The 17252-nt window shown below is 37.4% G+C and overlaps 1 protein-coding gene across 1 annotated transcript; it reads right to left on the reverse strand.

Moving 5' to 3' along the window:
• Nucleotides 1-588: 588 nt before the first annotated feature.
• LOC145800327 (uncharacterized) lies at nt 589-1203 on the reverse strand. Its single transcript, XM_082889985.1, has one exon. It carries the CDS (start codon nt 1201-1203, stop codon nt 589-591), a length of 615 nt encoding a protein of 204 aa, XP_082746111.1.
• Nucleotides 1204-17252: the final 16049 nt, after the last annotated feature.

A 17252-nucleotide genomic window follows, 5' to 3' on the forward strand; every position in this document is an offset into this window, starting at 1 on the left:
GGTCGATTCTCGAGAGGGGAAAGCTATCCTTTGGACACGCACGGTTGACCGTCTTATAATCAACGCACACCCGCCATTTACCGTTTTTCTTCGGCAGCACTACCGTGTTAGAGATCCACCTGGATATTGCACTTCCTCTATTACCCCCGCTTCCAACAAGTTCTTGACCTCCTCCGCCACTATCTCGGCATGGTGCAAGGCTAAGCGTCGTGTCCTCTGAATGACCGGTCGTGCATTCGGGAAGACATTCAACTGATGGCAAATGAAGCTAGGGTCGACGCCAGGCATATCGTAAGGCGTCCATGCAAAAGCTTCCATGTTGGAAACCAAGAAGTCGACATAATCGAGTCGCTCGACACTGGACAAAGATGATCCCAAAAGAAAGAACTTAGTTGGATCATTCTCGTCGATGCGTACCTCCACCAAATCTTCGACTGATTTCTCCTCGGCCTTTCTTCCTACGTCTTCTAGGACTTCCTTTCCCTCCGGGCCCCCTATCATTTGAACGAACCCTTTGGCGGCTCAGCTGCCATTCACTGCAACGATGCACTGTTTTGCCATTACCTGATCTCCCCAAACCTCTTCTACCTACCCAGTTGGCGCCGGGAAGCGCAAAACCCGATGGTAGGTCGACGCTACTGCTTGCATGGCGTGCAACCAGCCCCTGCCCAAGATCAAGTTGTAGGTGGATGGGACCTTAAGCACCCAGAATTCTACTTGCTTTATAACCGAACCCGCTTTAACCAGCAATATGATCTTTCCAATCGGCCATTCTGGTTGAGAGTTGAAGCCAACCAAAGGAGACGTTGCAGGGGCTAAGTCCTTGTCCTCCAATTTCATTTTTTTGAATGCATCATAATACATGATTTCAACTGAACTCCCCTGGTCAATCAAAATTCTTTTGATGTCGAAGTCTTTGACGCGAAGAGTCACTACTAGGGCATCATTGTGGGGCACTTGAATTCTCTCCAAGTCCTTACTTGAAAAGGTAAGGATATCTTTTTCTTCGGTCTTCCCTTTTTTCACAGCGGGCTGGACGGAGAGCACCTCCCTTATGTGCTCGGCTTTCTTAATCATCCCTTTCAGCTCGCAGACCCGTACCGGTTCAATGATGCCATGGATGACATTGATTATGCCTTGCGGCGCTACATCCAAGGCGGCTAGGCCGTTTGGCTCGGTTTGTCCCAGTCGAGCAGCTTTCATACCCCCATCTATGTATTGGTCCACATGTCCTGCCACCACCAGCTCCTCCAAATGTTGTTTGAGCGGCAAGCAGTCCTTCGTTCAGTGCCCTTGTTTTTCATGGAAGGTGTAGCGATATCTTGAGTTGAAGCCCCTCTGTGTATTCCACAACTTGGCCGGCCAACGAACGAAAGGTTCGCCCCGGATTTCACTCAGGATGCGGAAAATAGGGATTTTAAAGACCGTGGTGATACCAGTTCGTGCTTTCAATTTTCTGTTGGCATTTTCCTCCTCATCACGAGGAGCGTTAGCTTGATCATTTCTGCAACCTTTGCTTCTATCATCGCGGTTTGAGCCACGACATTGATCTTTTGACCGGTCGTTTGGGCGGTTGTCCTCCTACCCCACCGAGTGAACCTTCCCTGCCATTCTTCTGTCTGCGGTGACCGAATTAGCCTTCTCGGTTGCGGAGGCGGCATCATCCTCCACACTGATGTGTTCGTTGATCTGTTGCATTAAGGACTCCATGGTTGCAGGCTGGTACATTGTAAGCGAATCTCGTAGCCTATGTCCAACTGGGAGACCACGCTTGTATTGGGTAATTCCCAGATTGGTGGGCCAGTCGAGGATCTCATTGTAGGTTTCCCAGTACTTCACATTGTATTCCTTCAACGAACCTCCAGGCTCCATTGTGGCGCCCGGGAGATGGTCGACCTCCTTTGGTGTTCGAGTGTTGGTTTTGAATCTGGTGACGAAGGCCTCCGCTAGTTGCTGCCATCCTTCGATGGTCCCCTCTGGAAGCCTTTCGAACCATTTCAAGCCCAGTTCTCCTAGGCTTGCTGGGAATATGAGGCACATTAAGGGGTCATTACGCCGGTGTCCAGCCATTACTTGTCGGTAATGACTCACGTACATGTACGGATCTGTCTTGCCGTCGTACAGCGTGAACTTAGGCTGGTGGAATCCGGCAGGGAGTGGCGTACTCTCGATTTCTGAAGACAGCGGCATAGCTGTAAGTCTTGCTAGCTCTTTATCCACAAACGCTAGGGCCACCACTCTGGGTGCCGGCATCACCATTTCCTCACTACAACGGATTTGGGAGCCTAGCCTCTGCAATGCCAGTAATCTCTGGGTCTCCCTACGGCGAGCCCTCTCCTTCAACACATCCCTCAAGTCTCCGGAGCCGGCAAAAAAAGAGTATCGCGACATCGACGATGGACGTGAGGGACGGTAGGTACTGTCGCGAGCGTGAGATTTGCCCACCTGCGGGTCGGAGTCCCCGACCTCATAACTTCTGGTGATAGAGAGGGAGGGCATCCTTTCTTGGTGACAACTGTCAGAACGAGGAGACGGGGTGCGCTCATTGAGGCTGCCCTCTCCAGCAACACCCTTCCCCTTGATCTGGCGTTTCAACACCTCCATTTCAGTCGCCATCTTGTGAATGAGGGCATCCTGGTCTTTGAGTTTATGCTCTAGGCGCTATACATGCGACTCCCTCTACCGTCGACGGCCCTCTGGACTCTTCGAGCGATCAATGCTCCTTACGCATTTGTCTCGCGCACCTCTCGAAGGGGTCTCCAGGCCCGCCATGGCTGGGATAGCAGGGGGTTCTTCTCTCCATCGAACAGATTCCGGCGTGACACCATCGATGACGGACAGTGGAGTTTCGTCGTTGTCAGCCATGGAAATGGTCGAAAAAGCTTGAAGAGCAAGGTTTATGTGTTAAGTTTTCCTACAGACAGTGCCAATTGTATGGGGGTAAAATATCCTCTATTCTCCGTACTCCTTCAACTCAAGCTCTACGTAATGTCGCCAGGCCTAAAAACAAAAAGACGGTGAGCTGCCCGGTGGTGTGTTGCCGGATAGTCCCTCCGAAGATCAAGTTAGACCACTTGAAGAAGAAGAAGAAGAAGAAGAAGAAGAGAGCACTTTTTCCAGAGAGAGAGAATTGTTCAGATTGCTTTGGTTGCTTACCCCCAATGTCCCTCCTTCCTCATTTTCTAGGCTGGCCATGCAGTCTCAGGGATTGTGGGCGTACTACCTCTGCTATCCTTCCCGGGACAGGTGGTAGTGCTCTCCTCTACCTTCCTTATGTGTGTAAAGGCCAAAACCTCCAAACAGTGTACGTGAAACTGCCAAACGATATTGACGCATGCCAGGAGTGGATTTTCCCTCCATCACACCATAGGTCCAAGTGCCACACTCAACCGGAATACCTTGACCGACCTATCCCTTGGAAAGAAACACCACCATGACCGGGACGGCCGAACTGTAAGAAGTCGGTCCATCCGAATTGACCGGTCGTGAGACGTGTCAGCCTTCGTCTCGGTCTAAATTCATTATGGGCTGTGCTTGGCTCGATTCAGACGCACCACTGCGGATCCAACCGAATACCTAGCCGAATCACAGCTCGGTCAACACATGCATGACTCCACGCTCCGGTCGACAAATCTAGCTCGGCCCGTCGTGACGAGCCGGGGAACCGCTCCAATTTAGTTCGGTCGGACATAGTCTGGTTCTCGCAAGGTCCGTTATAACACGCGTTACTGTAGCTCGGCCATATTCGTCCAGGGCAAATCTCCCTCTCACTTGGAATTTAAATTTTTATCTTGATTCTTACATAGAAATCTTGGGCAAATGAGCGTTCTCTCATCTACTATGAATAAAGAAAGGACTTTTCATATTTCTTTAAGTTTCCATTGGAAGTCTTTCATTGAAAATATCTATAAGATGGAACTTCTAATTCTTTTGATATATATATATATATAGAAATAAATAAATAAAATATTCAAAATAGTTTGGTTTGAGACCATTTGAATAAAATAGTTCTAGGATTTCAATTTCAGATCTTAACAATTAGGTGGTTTATGGATCTTGGAAATCAGTTTAAACTTTTGAAATTCTAGTAGTGTCTATAAAGGATAGACACACCCTTTCCTTGGTTGGTGTCTGTTCGAGTTCTATTTAACGAACTCTCTTTAACAGCCCATAGATACTTAGTTTTTTCCTACTAGTTTTCTTCACTATTTTCATTCTGATTTTTTTGGGTTAAGGTTCTGATTTAGAAAACAATTAAGGAATACAACCTTAGTATTTTTTTTTATAAAATAAGGCATTATATCCTAGATATATAATTTCCAAGAGACCTTTCTATATAATAGAGGGGAAAATACTATCTTAAAGAAAACATCCTAGATGTGCTTTGCCTTTGAGTGTTTTTTTTTTCCTTCTTTAACGAATCTGTTTTCTTTTCATACACAGTTTATTTATTTTCTATTTACAACAATTTTAAGATATTAATTATGAATCCCAAAATGGTGATCAAGACACATATTCATGAAATTGAAAGGTTTGAACATTTCAATAGTCTTAACTAAAAACATTAGAGTATGAAGATCTTTTTCTAACTAATTATTACAAAGGTTGCTTATGTGATTTCGGTTGCCTACCCTCAAACAGAAGTGTCTCCTACAACTGATGAAACTAATGCTACTGATGGTACTAGTACATCCAAAGGAGCCTTGACAGAAACTCAGAAGAAATGAATGGAGAATGATTATGTGTGTCATTTTACCATTCTCAACGCAATGACAAATGCATTATTTAACATTTTCCACATGTATACAACAACATTGGCATGCAATACAGCGTAGGTGTGTTAATGAAGATGTCGGTAATCGGTCTTTCTTAATTTCAAAATATATTGATTTTAAAATGAATGATACTCGGTCTATTATAGATCAAGTTAATGATATCAATGACATTGCAACTGAATGTGATGATGTTATTAGAGAACCAATTTCAGAGACTCTTCAAGTTTCAACTATTATTGGTAAACTTCTATCTACATGGAAAGATTACCAAAGGATTTTAAAACATAAGAAAAAATTTCTAAATTTTGATGAGTTGCTTCAACACATTTAGATAAAAAGTGAAGCATGATTACATCTTGAAGATTTGGGAAAGATTGAAAAACTTCATAATGTTAATGAAGCGGCATCTACCTGTAATAAACATGTTGTCAAATTTCCTAATAAGAAAAAGGGGTACTTATGCGTAAGTCCAAATAAGTGGACTTATTGTCTAATAGGCCCTATAGGAAAAATTTGTCATAAAAAAAGTCACTAATTATAAGTTTTAGCGACAATTTATAAAAATCATGACAAAAAAAAAATCACTAATTGTTTATTTTTAGCGATATATATAAAAAATTGTCACAAAAAAAATTATTTTTAGCAACAATTTTACCAAGACTTATTTTCAATAGGACTTGATGGGAATTAAGTCCAACTATTAGGACGCATTGGTACTTTATCCTAAGAAAAAATCTTTTAAAAGGAAGCAAAGCAACTTCACTAAAAAAGAGTTTGTCACAAAGAAAAGTTTTGGTTCTTATCTTGTGTGTGGTAAAAAGGGACATTATGCAAAAGATTATCGCCACTTTAAGTGTCACAACCTGAACCCACCCCTAGAGGTTTAGGTCATGACCGGCCAGTAATTCCGGATTACCTTCGGCCTCAATGAAAAAATCAATCATAATATAATAACGGGACTTGGCGAAAGCAATAATGAAATATATCTAAGTCCATTGAACAATGCATACATACCAAAATCATAAATATTAAAAACTTTAAACTTCATACATACTTTTATACATTGCATCAAAGATAAACTTCAAAATAACAGAAGTAAACAAAATAAAAGGAAGGGTTGACAAAGCTTGACTACTTTTGAGTCCAAACACGCCCCATCACGGAGGCACTTAAAAATGGTTTTACAAGGGTAGACTCCGAGGCTGCCTTAGATTTGATGTTTCACTTGCTCACATATATATATATATATATATATATATATATAAAGGAGAATGGTGAGCTGAAACCCAATGAGTAATATCAATATAAAGGGTTTAAATGAATGAAGTCCAACATGACACAAAACATATCTTTCAATTTTTGAAACAATCCATTTCAATAAGCAAAACAATTTAATTAACAATCATATCAATCCTTTACGATAACAATAATCATTCGAATCATTATACGTGGTATATCCAATAAAGTAACAATGAAAAGATGTGCCGAAGCCAATAGGGCCATAAGGGTCAATCCAATGGGACCACAATAGGTCAATCAATAATCCATAATTCAATGTGGACCATAAAGGTTTAACATCAAGCATCTCTGTGTTTCAATTAATCCAATGAGTTATGGTATTATTTCCCTAGATGTGGGTCTATTAGTCAATAGGCCATGGTATTGTTTCCCCTAGGTGATGTCCTATCAATCAATGGGGCATGATATTATTTTCCTAAGGCGAGGGCCTATTAACCAATGGGGCATGGTATTGTTTCTCCCAAGCGAGGGCCTTACTAAAGGATGCCACGATTACAATTTCAAAAAGGACATTCATTCATAAATAACAAAATAAGATTCAACATATTATTCTTAACCAATTTAAGATACTTTTTGAACATAACTTTATAAAGACATTACTCACAGTGGGTTGTACCGATATTAAGCCTCGAGCGTCTACCTACACAATACACATAACAAAGCACAAATTGAAACACATCTTCCAAGCAAATGTTCTACTTAATCCAATCCTCTTTTAATGTGTTTCTAATTCATTTCCTTATGAAGAATGCCTAAACAATGTCCATGGATTCCTAAAAGAGCATGAGGATGAGAGCATGCATTTCAAAAATGCTGAAAATAGGGGAGGTCGCTCAAGCGCACCTTTGGTCACTCGAGCAGTGTGGCCTGTCTGCAAAAGTACTGGATGGTCAAAAACTAGGCTCGATGGTGGCTTGAGCCAATTATGAAAATGAATTGTGGTCGCTCAAGGGAACCCTTTGTCGCTCAAGCAGTCTGTAAAATTCTGCAAAACTTCTGAATGCATGTAAAGTGCGCTCAAACGACATATTCATCGCTCGAGCAAAGTGAACGAACTCTGAGTTTTTCAAAATTGAACTGTAAGTTCAAAAACATGAATTTTAAGTCCAAATCTTGCATGGCTAAAAAAAACATGAAGGAACACTTTATAAAACATGAATACTTGATAGTTATCAAACCAGAATTCAAAATCTCTTTCAATTTTTTCAAGACAAATCTCAAAACTTTCAATCTTGTCATGCATGTGTTGAATTCAACTATTTTCCTTTCAAAACATGATCAAATGAGATGATGAGTGTAAAATCATGAAGAATTCTCAAAAATAGCAAGTATAGCTTCATGCATGTAGGAATTTGCAGAAAATCAAGCCCAAGGATGAAGAATTATGCATGCATGCGCACAATTAACTCATTTCTTCCATAACCAAGTTGATTCTTTCATCTTCTTGTCAATTACATGCAATTGATCCTACAAGCTTCATAAATTCAACTTCTGCATGTATTATTCACAAGGATTATGGGTGATAATCTTACCTAAAGCTTGAATTGAGGTGTTGCTAGCTTAATTTCTTCAATTCCCTTCAAATTCTCTACAATCTTTCTCCTCTTTCTCTAGAAGTTGGTCTCTCTCTCCCTCTCTCTCTCTCTATATATATATATTCCCAGCCACACTATTTTGATGATGAAGAATGAGCTCAAACATACTTAAGACACACACACACACACACACACACACACACACACACACACACACACACACACACGTATATATATATATATATATAAGGATTATACTACGCCATGGAAATTAGTCAATTTTTTCAAACATGGATGAATCTTTTTGAACCTCTATATAGTTTGGGGATAATTCTATAATTTCAGTTATAGGAAAATGTGATATTTACATTCAAAATAGAGATAATTCCACTCAGGTTATTTCTAGTGTTTTTTATATGCCAGAATTGAGAAGCAACTTACTTTGTGTGGGACAGCTTCTACACGATCACAACCAAATATGGTGTTTGTTTGATTAATGATCCAAAAAGAGGTGTAATTGCTCATGTCAAGATGACTACAAATCGAATGTTTCCATTACATATCAAGCATGGTACTCAGTCTTGCTTCTCTGCCAAAGTGAAAGACTCAACATGGCTATGGCATTTTTGCTATGATCATCTAAATTTTAATGGGTTAAAGACCTTATATGAGAAAGAGATGGTAACAGGCCTTCCAAAAATTGATTCCCTTGTGCAAATTCGTGAAGAGTGTGTTATTGGCAAGCAACATTGTGATCATTTTCCAAAAAGAAAGGCAAGGAGAGCTACAACAACACTGGAATTGGTCCATTCTGATATTTGTGGGCCCATAAATCCAACGTCCAATAAGAGGTATTTTATTACATTCATTGATGATTATAGTTGGAAAACATGGGTATATTTTTTGCAACAAAAATCTGAAGCTTTTTCAGCATTTAAAAGTTACAAGGCCTTAGTTGGGAGAGTTATTCAAACTCTTCGAACTAATCGTGGTGGAGAATACAACTCACGGGAATTTGCAAATTTTTATGGAAAACATGGAATCAAAAGGAAACTGACTGCAGCCTATACACCACAGCAAAATGGTGTATCCAAGAGAAAAAATTGTACAATCTTAAACATTGTGTGAAGTATGCTGGCAAAGAGAAGCGTTCCAAGTAGTTTTTGGCCTAAAGCAGTCAATTGGGCGTTCACTTATTGAATAGAAGTCCCACACTAATTGTTCGAAATATGACACCCAAAAAAGCATGGACTGGGCATAGACCATTCGTTGATCATTTCAAGATTTTTGAATGTATAGCATATGTTGACATTCCCAATGAAAAAGGAAGAAGCTCAATGAAAAGGAGAAAAATGTATTTTCTTGGTGTTAGTGAACATTCAAAGGCCTATAAGGTGTATAATCCCCTCACCAAGAAGATTGTTATCAGCCGAGATGTAGTATTTGATGAAAAAAGGTCATGGACATGGGCTATTGATGACTCAGAGTAGCAACAAATTCCAACAAATTTTGATGGAAATAATGAAAAAAGTAACAAACCTTTAGATGATGATGATGGGAAACAACAACAACTAGATTTCATCCCCACCACTCCACAAAGTTCAGAACATCAACATCTAGTGAAATGCAACCATTAGCTTCAGCAATGGAACATCTTGATGTTCCAATCGGATCGAAATCTCAATGTACTGAAAAGAGGCCAACATGGATGGAAGATTATGTAGTAAATGGATTTGATCAATCAATTGATCCACGCACACACTTTGCTCTATTTACAGATTATGATCCTGTGATATTTCAAGATGTAGTCAAATAAACAAAGTGGCAGAATGCCATGGATGTGGAAATCAATGCCATAAAAAAGAATGACACGTGGGAGCTGACAGATCTTCCAATAGAACAGAAGGCCATAGAAGTCAAGTGGATCTACAAAACAAAGTTAAACGAGAAAGGAGAAGTGGACAAGCACAAAGCACATTTAGTGGCCAAAGGTTACAAGCAAGAGTTTGGGGTGGATTATAAAGAGGTATTTGCTCCAGTTGCAAGATTAGATACTATATCCAGTTGGTACTTTCTATTGTTGTACAAAATTCTTGGCCTATCTTTCAGTTAGATATGAAGCCGGCTTTCTTACATGGTGAATTACAAGAAGTGTATGTGAATCAATCTCCTGAGTATGTGAAGTAAGGAAATGAGCAAAAAGTTGATAGGTCAAAGAAGGCGTTATACGGACTGAAACAAGCACCCAGAGCTTGGTACAGTCGTATAGATGCTTATTTTGCTATAGAAAGCTTTCATAAATGTCCATATGAGCATACACTTTTTACAAAGTTTGGAAAATGTGGAAAATTTCTTATTGTATGCTTATATGTGGATGACTTGATTTACACAGGTAATGATAAAGCCATATTTGATATTTGTAAACAATCTATGATGACTGAGTTTGATATAACAGATTTGGGGTTGATGCACTACTTTCTTGGTATTGAAGTAGTACAGTCATCAGTTGGGATTTTTATTACTTAGAAGAAATACGTCCAACAAATCTTGAACAGGTTTCAAATGAAGGATTGTAATTCAGTTAGAACCCCAACAACACCAAATTTGAAGCTAGCAAAGAAGTCGGATGGAAATAAGGTGAATGCCACTCTTTATAAACAAATTGTGCGAAGTTTGATGTATTTGACTTCAACCAGGCCGGATATAATGTATTATGTTAGACTAATCAGTCCCTATATAGAGAATCCAACAGAGCCTCAACTCTTAATAGCGAAAAGAATCTTTCGTTACCTGCAAGGTACAATGGATTTTGGTATTTTCTATAAAAAAAAAAAAGAAAAAAAAAGAAACACGGTCAGGTCTATTTGGCTTCACTAATAGTGATTTTGCAAGAGATCCTGATAATAGAAGAAGTACTTCGGGTCATGTGTTTATGATGGGGACAAGGGCTATTTCATGGTCATAAAAATAAAAAATAAAAAATAAAAAAAAAACAATAACAACAACAACAACAACAACTAGTTTTACATGGAAGAAGAAAGCATATAGATATGAGGTACCATTTCTTGCGTGATCTCTGTAGGGATGGTTTCATTGATTTAATTTTTTGTAGAAGTGAAGATCAAGCTGTAGATATTTTCACCAAGCCTCTTAAGCTGCCTGCGTTTGTAAAGTTAAGGCGAATGTTGGGAATTTGTTCTTTGAATGATGTTGTTAAGGGAAGAGGAGATTATTGTCATGTGTAAGCCGGAGTTTGTTTTCTCTAAACTGATGCCTAGAAGATATTCAGTTTAATGGGGGGTGTTAGGAGTTTATTTCAATTATTGTTATTTGCTAAATAAAGTTTCAGTTGTCCTATTCTTCTTAGAGTCAGTTACAGTGTCCTAAGTTTTAGGAGTATTCTATTAGTCTAGGAATCTGTTAGCGATGGAACAAGTCAGTTCCATATTATGTGCTAAGTTTGTTTTTGATATATTCTATTTAAAGCTGTTTTCAGTCAATGAATAATACAAAAGTTTTAGCAAATTCTTCTTTCTATTATTTTATGTTTTTTATTCTCATAGACTACAGACATAACCCAATAGTACCCATTGCAAACCCCACCAATGAATGATATGAAATCAAACATGTCAAACAAATGGGCAAAACAACAGCACACGGTGGACAGTCTCCATCTCCTCATTACAAAAAATGCAATTCACATTGGCCACATCAGAAAGAACACCAATTCTTTGCAAATAGCTAGAAACTTTTCAAACCTAATGATGTGGCAATCTACTAGAACATCTAAGGAAAATCTCTCTCTCTCTCTCTCTCTCTAATTATCAAACAACCATATCTTTAGGATATCATTAGGTCTAAACAATAAGTTTAGAGCATATCATTTTTCATTAAGGGATCCCAATAGGGCAAATAACACCAACTTTTTTTGAGATTAAAAAAAAAAAAAAAAAATACATCGAGTTTCACAAGTTCGACATAATTATACTGAACTTCCTTAAAATTTGAATTTATAATACTTTGCCCTCCCCCCCCCTTTTCAAAAATTTGTTAATTACAATGATGAAAAATAAAGTTGTCACGTCTTTTTCACTTAAATATATACAATTTTCCTGTTTATCCTTTGAAAAAACTAAATACTCTTGAGATATTGATCTGTGATTATGTTTCAATTTAAAACAGTGAATATCAATCTCAATCAAACAATCAACGACAAATAGGCAAAATGATTTAACGTGAAAAAAAAATCACAATTAGAGCACCTCCAATTATGATAAAAAAAACCACCGGCCAAATTCATAAAACAATCCACTAAGAAGACAAAAAATAATTACACACGAGTACCCTTAATCACCTAGTGAATCCACAATTGAATTGAACCAAATTCAATGTGCCTCTTCTACCACCGTTTTCACCTCAGAATTGCTTTGTCCAACATTCAATCCACAATGCCGATGTCGAATTTACGACGATAAGCCACTCCGGAATCCACCAAAAGTTTAGGGCCAAGTTTTCCGGAATCCATCAATAAACACCTCTCTCTTTTTGTGAATAAACGAACAAAATCAACCCTTGATGTTTATCAATATGAAGTTCGTTGATCAATTGATCACCTTCAATACATCAAGGAAACTCATATAAGCCCCCTCTAATATAGAACACTTTGTATTTTACTTATCTCTGAGAATATGGACAGGTTTATCCCTAAAAATAGCAAACACTTTATAGTAAACAGAGTGGCGATGACTGCTCGAGCGCACACTTTACCACTCGAGTGGTGTGTGTAAAGATGGTTTCATATAGGCCAACCGCTCGAGCATAACTCCTACTGTTCGTGCAGTAAGACAAGTTTTCCTAAAGTTCTGAAAGTAGGCTGAAATACTAGATGTACCACTTCACTGCACGAGCGGTAACAAATTTGGTCTTGACAGCGCTGCCCCTTGACCCCACCTAGGCATTACCCCGAACCCACTAGAAGGTGTTGTCCATACATAGTCAGCAAACTAGCAAAAAATGAATGTTTAAGATACGGAATGTCAACACAAACTCATCTACATAGGCACAATTTGGGTTGGATTCGCATCTAAACACGTGCAGCTTCACTGAAACAAAAGAGCAAATAAAATTATAATTAAATGGAGTTTGGTTAAACGGGATTGTCAATTACAAAAACCTAACATCCTTGTTTTTACACACCATTTGCATTAATTTTGTTTGCTTTAGTCTTACCAAAAGGAGATCTGTGTAATTATACTAAACTTGTGGGACTTAATGTAATTTTTCTAAACTTTAAGGGTGGCTAATGTAATTTATCAAAAACTATTAGATTTTAAAGTTCTTAAGGCCCTGTTTTGTAGGGGTGAGGATGATATCTAATATTTAAAGATATACAATGATATATAATATGTTTAAGATATGATATAAATTATATATTATAATGTCGCTTTTATTGCGTTAGGTTAGAATAGGATATAATATAGGATAAAAAGAGAAAATTATTTTTTACCATTGGATGAATGATAAACAAGTGGGCGGGATATGCAATATCATTAGGGTGGTATTGCATTTTTTGAGGCACATTATATCTGGAGCAACCAAACCTGAAATAAGGGGAAAAACATGTAGGCTCTATCAAATTTTATATATAGTCAACCCCATGACCCCTCTTGTATACATTAAATAAACATATTTAATGATATAATTTTATGATATTTTTACATTATGTAGATAGAAATGAATATTACATTTCATACATTTATTATAAATTTTTTTCTTATATATTTGTTCTTTTGTTGATAAAGTCTTATATATATGTTCGCCCCCAAAGATTAAAATCACGTATCAATCTGTATCCTAATGTGAAAATGCAACAGAAAACATAATCATAGTTTTTTTTTTTTTTTAAATAAGATGAGAAAAAAAGGGTGTTTCATGGGAATATCACAGCATCCGTGGATTCGGCCCCTGGGGTAATCGGTTGACTGCTAGATTTAACCCAACCTAAAGGAACGGACTCACTACCAAAACACCCAATAGAGCTCAACCACATACTACAGAAGAGGCCAAGTATCGATTGGAATACAACATAGAGTCTCCAAAAAAAATCAACTAAACGAAATCCACATTCCACACCCTTATAAAAAGGACTGCCCTCTCCACGAGACCACTACTCCCATGGTCATACTATTTACTTCATCCCTTATACTATGAGTATATATGAGGCCATCATAATTTAAAATACTACAACTCATCACGTCACATGGAAAGACCAATAGGAAGTAGGGGTGAGCAACGGATATTTCGATCCATCCAAACTAATCAAACCAAACTGATTCGCCGCATTTTGGACGGATGCATGATGACGAGCGGACGGTTGCGGATTGATTTTTCCCAATCTGTCTAGTTTTGTACAGATAGTGGATTTGAGGTTCCTTTGGCCGTAACCGAACCGCCGAACCACGAGCAGCCCTAGTAATTTGTAAGACTTTGTGTTTTTAATTTATTTAGATATTCTGTTTGTGTTTTCAATTGAAAAAAAGTTTAGATATTCTATTGTGTTTTCAATTTGTTTTCAATTTGAAAATCCTTTTATCAAATGGCAAGTGTTGGTATTTGGTATTTTTGTATTGAAAATATAAGATTTAATTTTGTTATTTTTTTAAAAAATCAAATTAAATAGTTTTTAAATAAAAAAAAGTAATGAAATAGTTTTGATAATGTATGATTCTCTTATATGTATTTATTATTTGTATTTGACAATTTGCTTGATAATCTTTTAGTTATGTTGAGTTGGATTGTTATTCAAAAAAAAAATGTTGATTGTTGTATTATGTTCAAAATTTGTAAAAATTGAAACTTCTAAACCGATTCGCATCCATTCGCCAATCCGCTAATCTGGTCAATCTGCATTTGTCAATCCGGTAGACGGATGCAGATTGATTTTTTTGAATCTACCAATCAGGCGAACAGATGACCAGATTGGAGGTTCTCCGATCGCAACCGAATCGCGAACACCCCTAAGAAGTCAATTTTTTTGGTGATATAATATGATAGTCCTCGTGTGTAATAGTAAAAAATCTAGTCATAATTTTATTTATTTATTATTGTTTTTATTTATTAAAGATAACTTGCAATTCAACATTCGGTCCGGACGGTCTCCAGTCCATATCTGGGACAATTTGGTCCAGTTTGGCCCATTAGGCTCACTGTTAGGCCCCTTTTCAATAATCCGAACTGTTCACATTTTAGAGTTCGTTTAGTATAGTATCCCTTTAAAAAATCACGTCGATTGGATAACGGATACTATGTATTTAATCACTTTTGTCTGGAAAAAAATGGTCGGTCAGAAAATTAATGGTTCATAAAAAAGGGATCCGAATACATAATATCTGTTATCCAATAGACGTGATTTTTTACAGGGATAAGATACTCAACAAATCCTAAAATGTGAACGGTTTGAATTACCGAAAATGGATCCAAAAGTGAGTCTAATGGGCTGGACTGGACCCCCTAATCTAGATGGTGGACTGTAGGCAAGCCCTTGCCTTTCCATTTATACAGATTATAAACATACAGTATTTTTATTAACAAAGAACAACCATCACCAAAAATTAAATAAGCAATAATAATAATAATAATAATAATAATAATAACAAATAAATAAATTGTCACCATACATATCAAATGACTCCATTACTTCGTTTTTTTTTTTTTTTTCTTCTCTGGTTGGTTTTATTTTTATATAATTATTATTGTAAAACATAAGAACAGTTATATGTTCACAGCCCTTAAAGGTTGAGTATATATATATATATATATTGTCTGTGTGAATATTTTTAAAAACCAAACTGTTTATGAAAGTACGTAATTTTCAAACTATTTATTAAATTAATTGATTTTTTAAAAGAAAAATGATGTACATGCTTACTTTCCAAACTTATTTTCTGAACCCAATAATTTGAAAGTGATATAATTGGTTGATGATTAAGAAAGATATGAAAAAGAGTTTTTTTTTTAAATATTCTAATTGTTTGTCATATCATTAAGACCTGAAAAGTGGATTTAATATTTAAACTTGAATAACAATGCTCGTTTTAAAATTGTAGGTTAAAAATCTTGAAGATACAACAGGCTCATACAGTCTAAAGAGGGCAGCCAAAAAGGGAGCAGCTAGTCTTGGACAGAGGTGCTTCCACCCCAGCCACCATTATTTATAACACGAACTAATCTGATTGAGATTGTAAATGAAGTCATTCACCGAAAAGAACATATGAGGTGAGTGAACTTTCACCCAAAGAGCCACTAACTTTTATAAGATCACATAATTCACCCAAATTCGGCTGGTGGTTTATAAGATTACATATTACTGAGACATTGATTAATAAAGGATGAGAAAGACAAGCCAAGTTCAATTACTTCAATTATTTGAAAGACACAATCCAGAAAAATAGAAAAATGATTTCAGCAAAACAAAGGAGTAGTCAGCCATTCAGTAAGGAACCAACAACCAGCAAACACCCAAGCATTATTAGAATCAAAAGACGCAAATAATGGCCCCTGCATAATGTGGATATAATCACTATAATAGGCGACAATTGTGTAAAATGTAAAACAAAGTATTATAATGCAGCGGCTAAAATATCAGAATCATACGTTTTAGCAAAGAATCTCATGGGTAAATCACGTGCTTCCAAAATGCGAGCAACAAACCTAGTAGTGGAGTGATACTACAATATAAGTATCACCCACACAAGTCACAGTGCAGAGGCTGGATTGTTCTCATATGGAAGAGAGTTAGAGAGAGAGTCTGGGATAAAAGGTTATGGGTAAAAACCACATATACGTATTTGATATATCAATATATTATCTAAAATATATAATCAGATATATAACCACCAATATGTATTTATCCATCTATCCATATCTATTGATATGATAAATATAAATATCCTGAATGGTTATCCAAATAAGTTTTGAATTAAATTCAAACTTATATGGATAAGGTTCAAAAGGTTCAGGTTCAAAAAGGGCATGCCACATGAGCGCCCAATTTCTAACATCTCCCACTCGCACATGAGTTGGCATGACACTGCCACATCTCTATCTCAATCTCTCCAAAAATGAACAATCTCATACTAGCCAATGCACCGTGCAACTGCTGAGAACACCTGCATGTGGGAGCTCTATACTAGAAACTCAAAATGAGCCAGCATAGAGACATTAACCCAAAAAGAACAGAAACAGTGTCTCATATACCCCAGACCCATCTAATTACACCGGTCCAAAAAAAAAAAAACATCTCTAATCCCTCAAAAATAGCATGTTTGACCTTCTCAATTCTTCAATATATTCACACTCAATCCGCCTCTCATACAGAGCGATGTGAGTTGCCGGCAGTGAATATACAACAGTGGTGTAATACTAGATGATCTTCCCTTTGCCCTCATGCCATTTAGTTTAGGATTGACCGCTTTCCCAGTGATGTCCCTTAAGGCAGAATCATACATGATCGCAGGCAACATACCAAAGTAGAAGAACATCAACCCCTTACCTTATGACATAGTCAAAAGTCACAAAAGGGTACATAAATGAAAGTCAAATCAATAATGACACGTAAGACTCACTCGGTGAGGAAACAGGGATC

This window comes from Camellia sinensis, chromosome 10, assembly GCF_055761805.1.
Source record: "Camellia sinensis isolate YWXY chromosome 10, ASM5576180v1, whole genome shotgun sequence".
Lineage (NCBI taxonomy): Eukaryota > Viridiplantae > Streptophyta > Magnoliopsida > Ericales > Theaceae > Camellia > Camellia sinensis.

Excerpts from the sequence above, each read along its gene's own strand:
- LOC145800327 (XM_082889985.1), bottom strand. The coding sequence starts at position 1,203 with ATGAAAGCTGCTCGACTGGGACAAACCGAGCCAAACGGCCTAGCCGCC.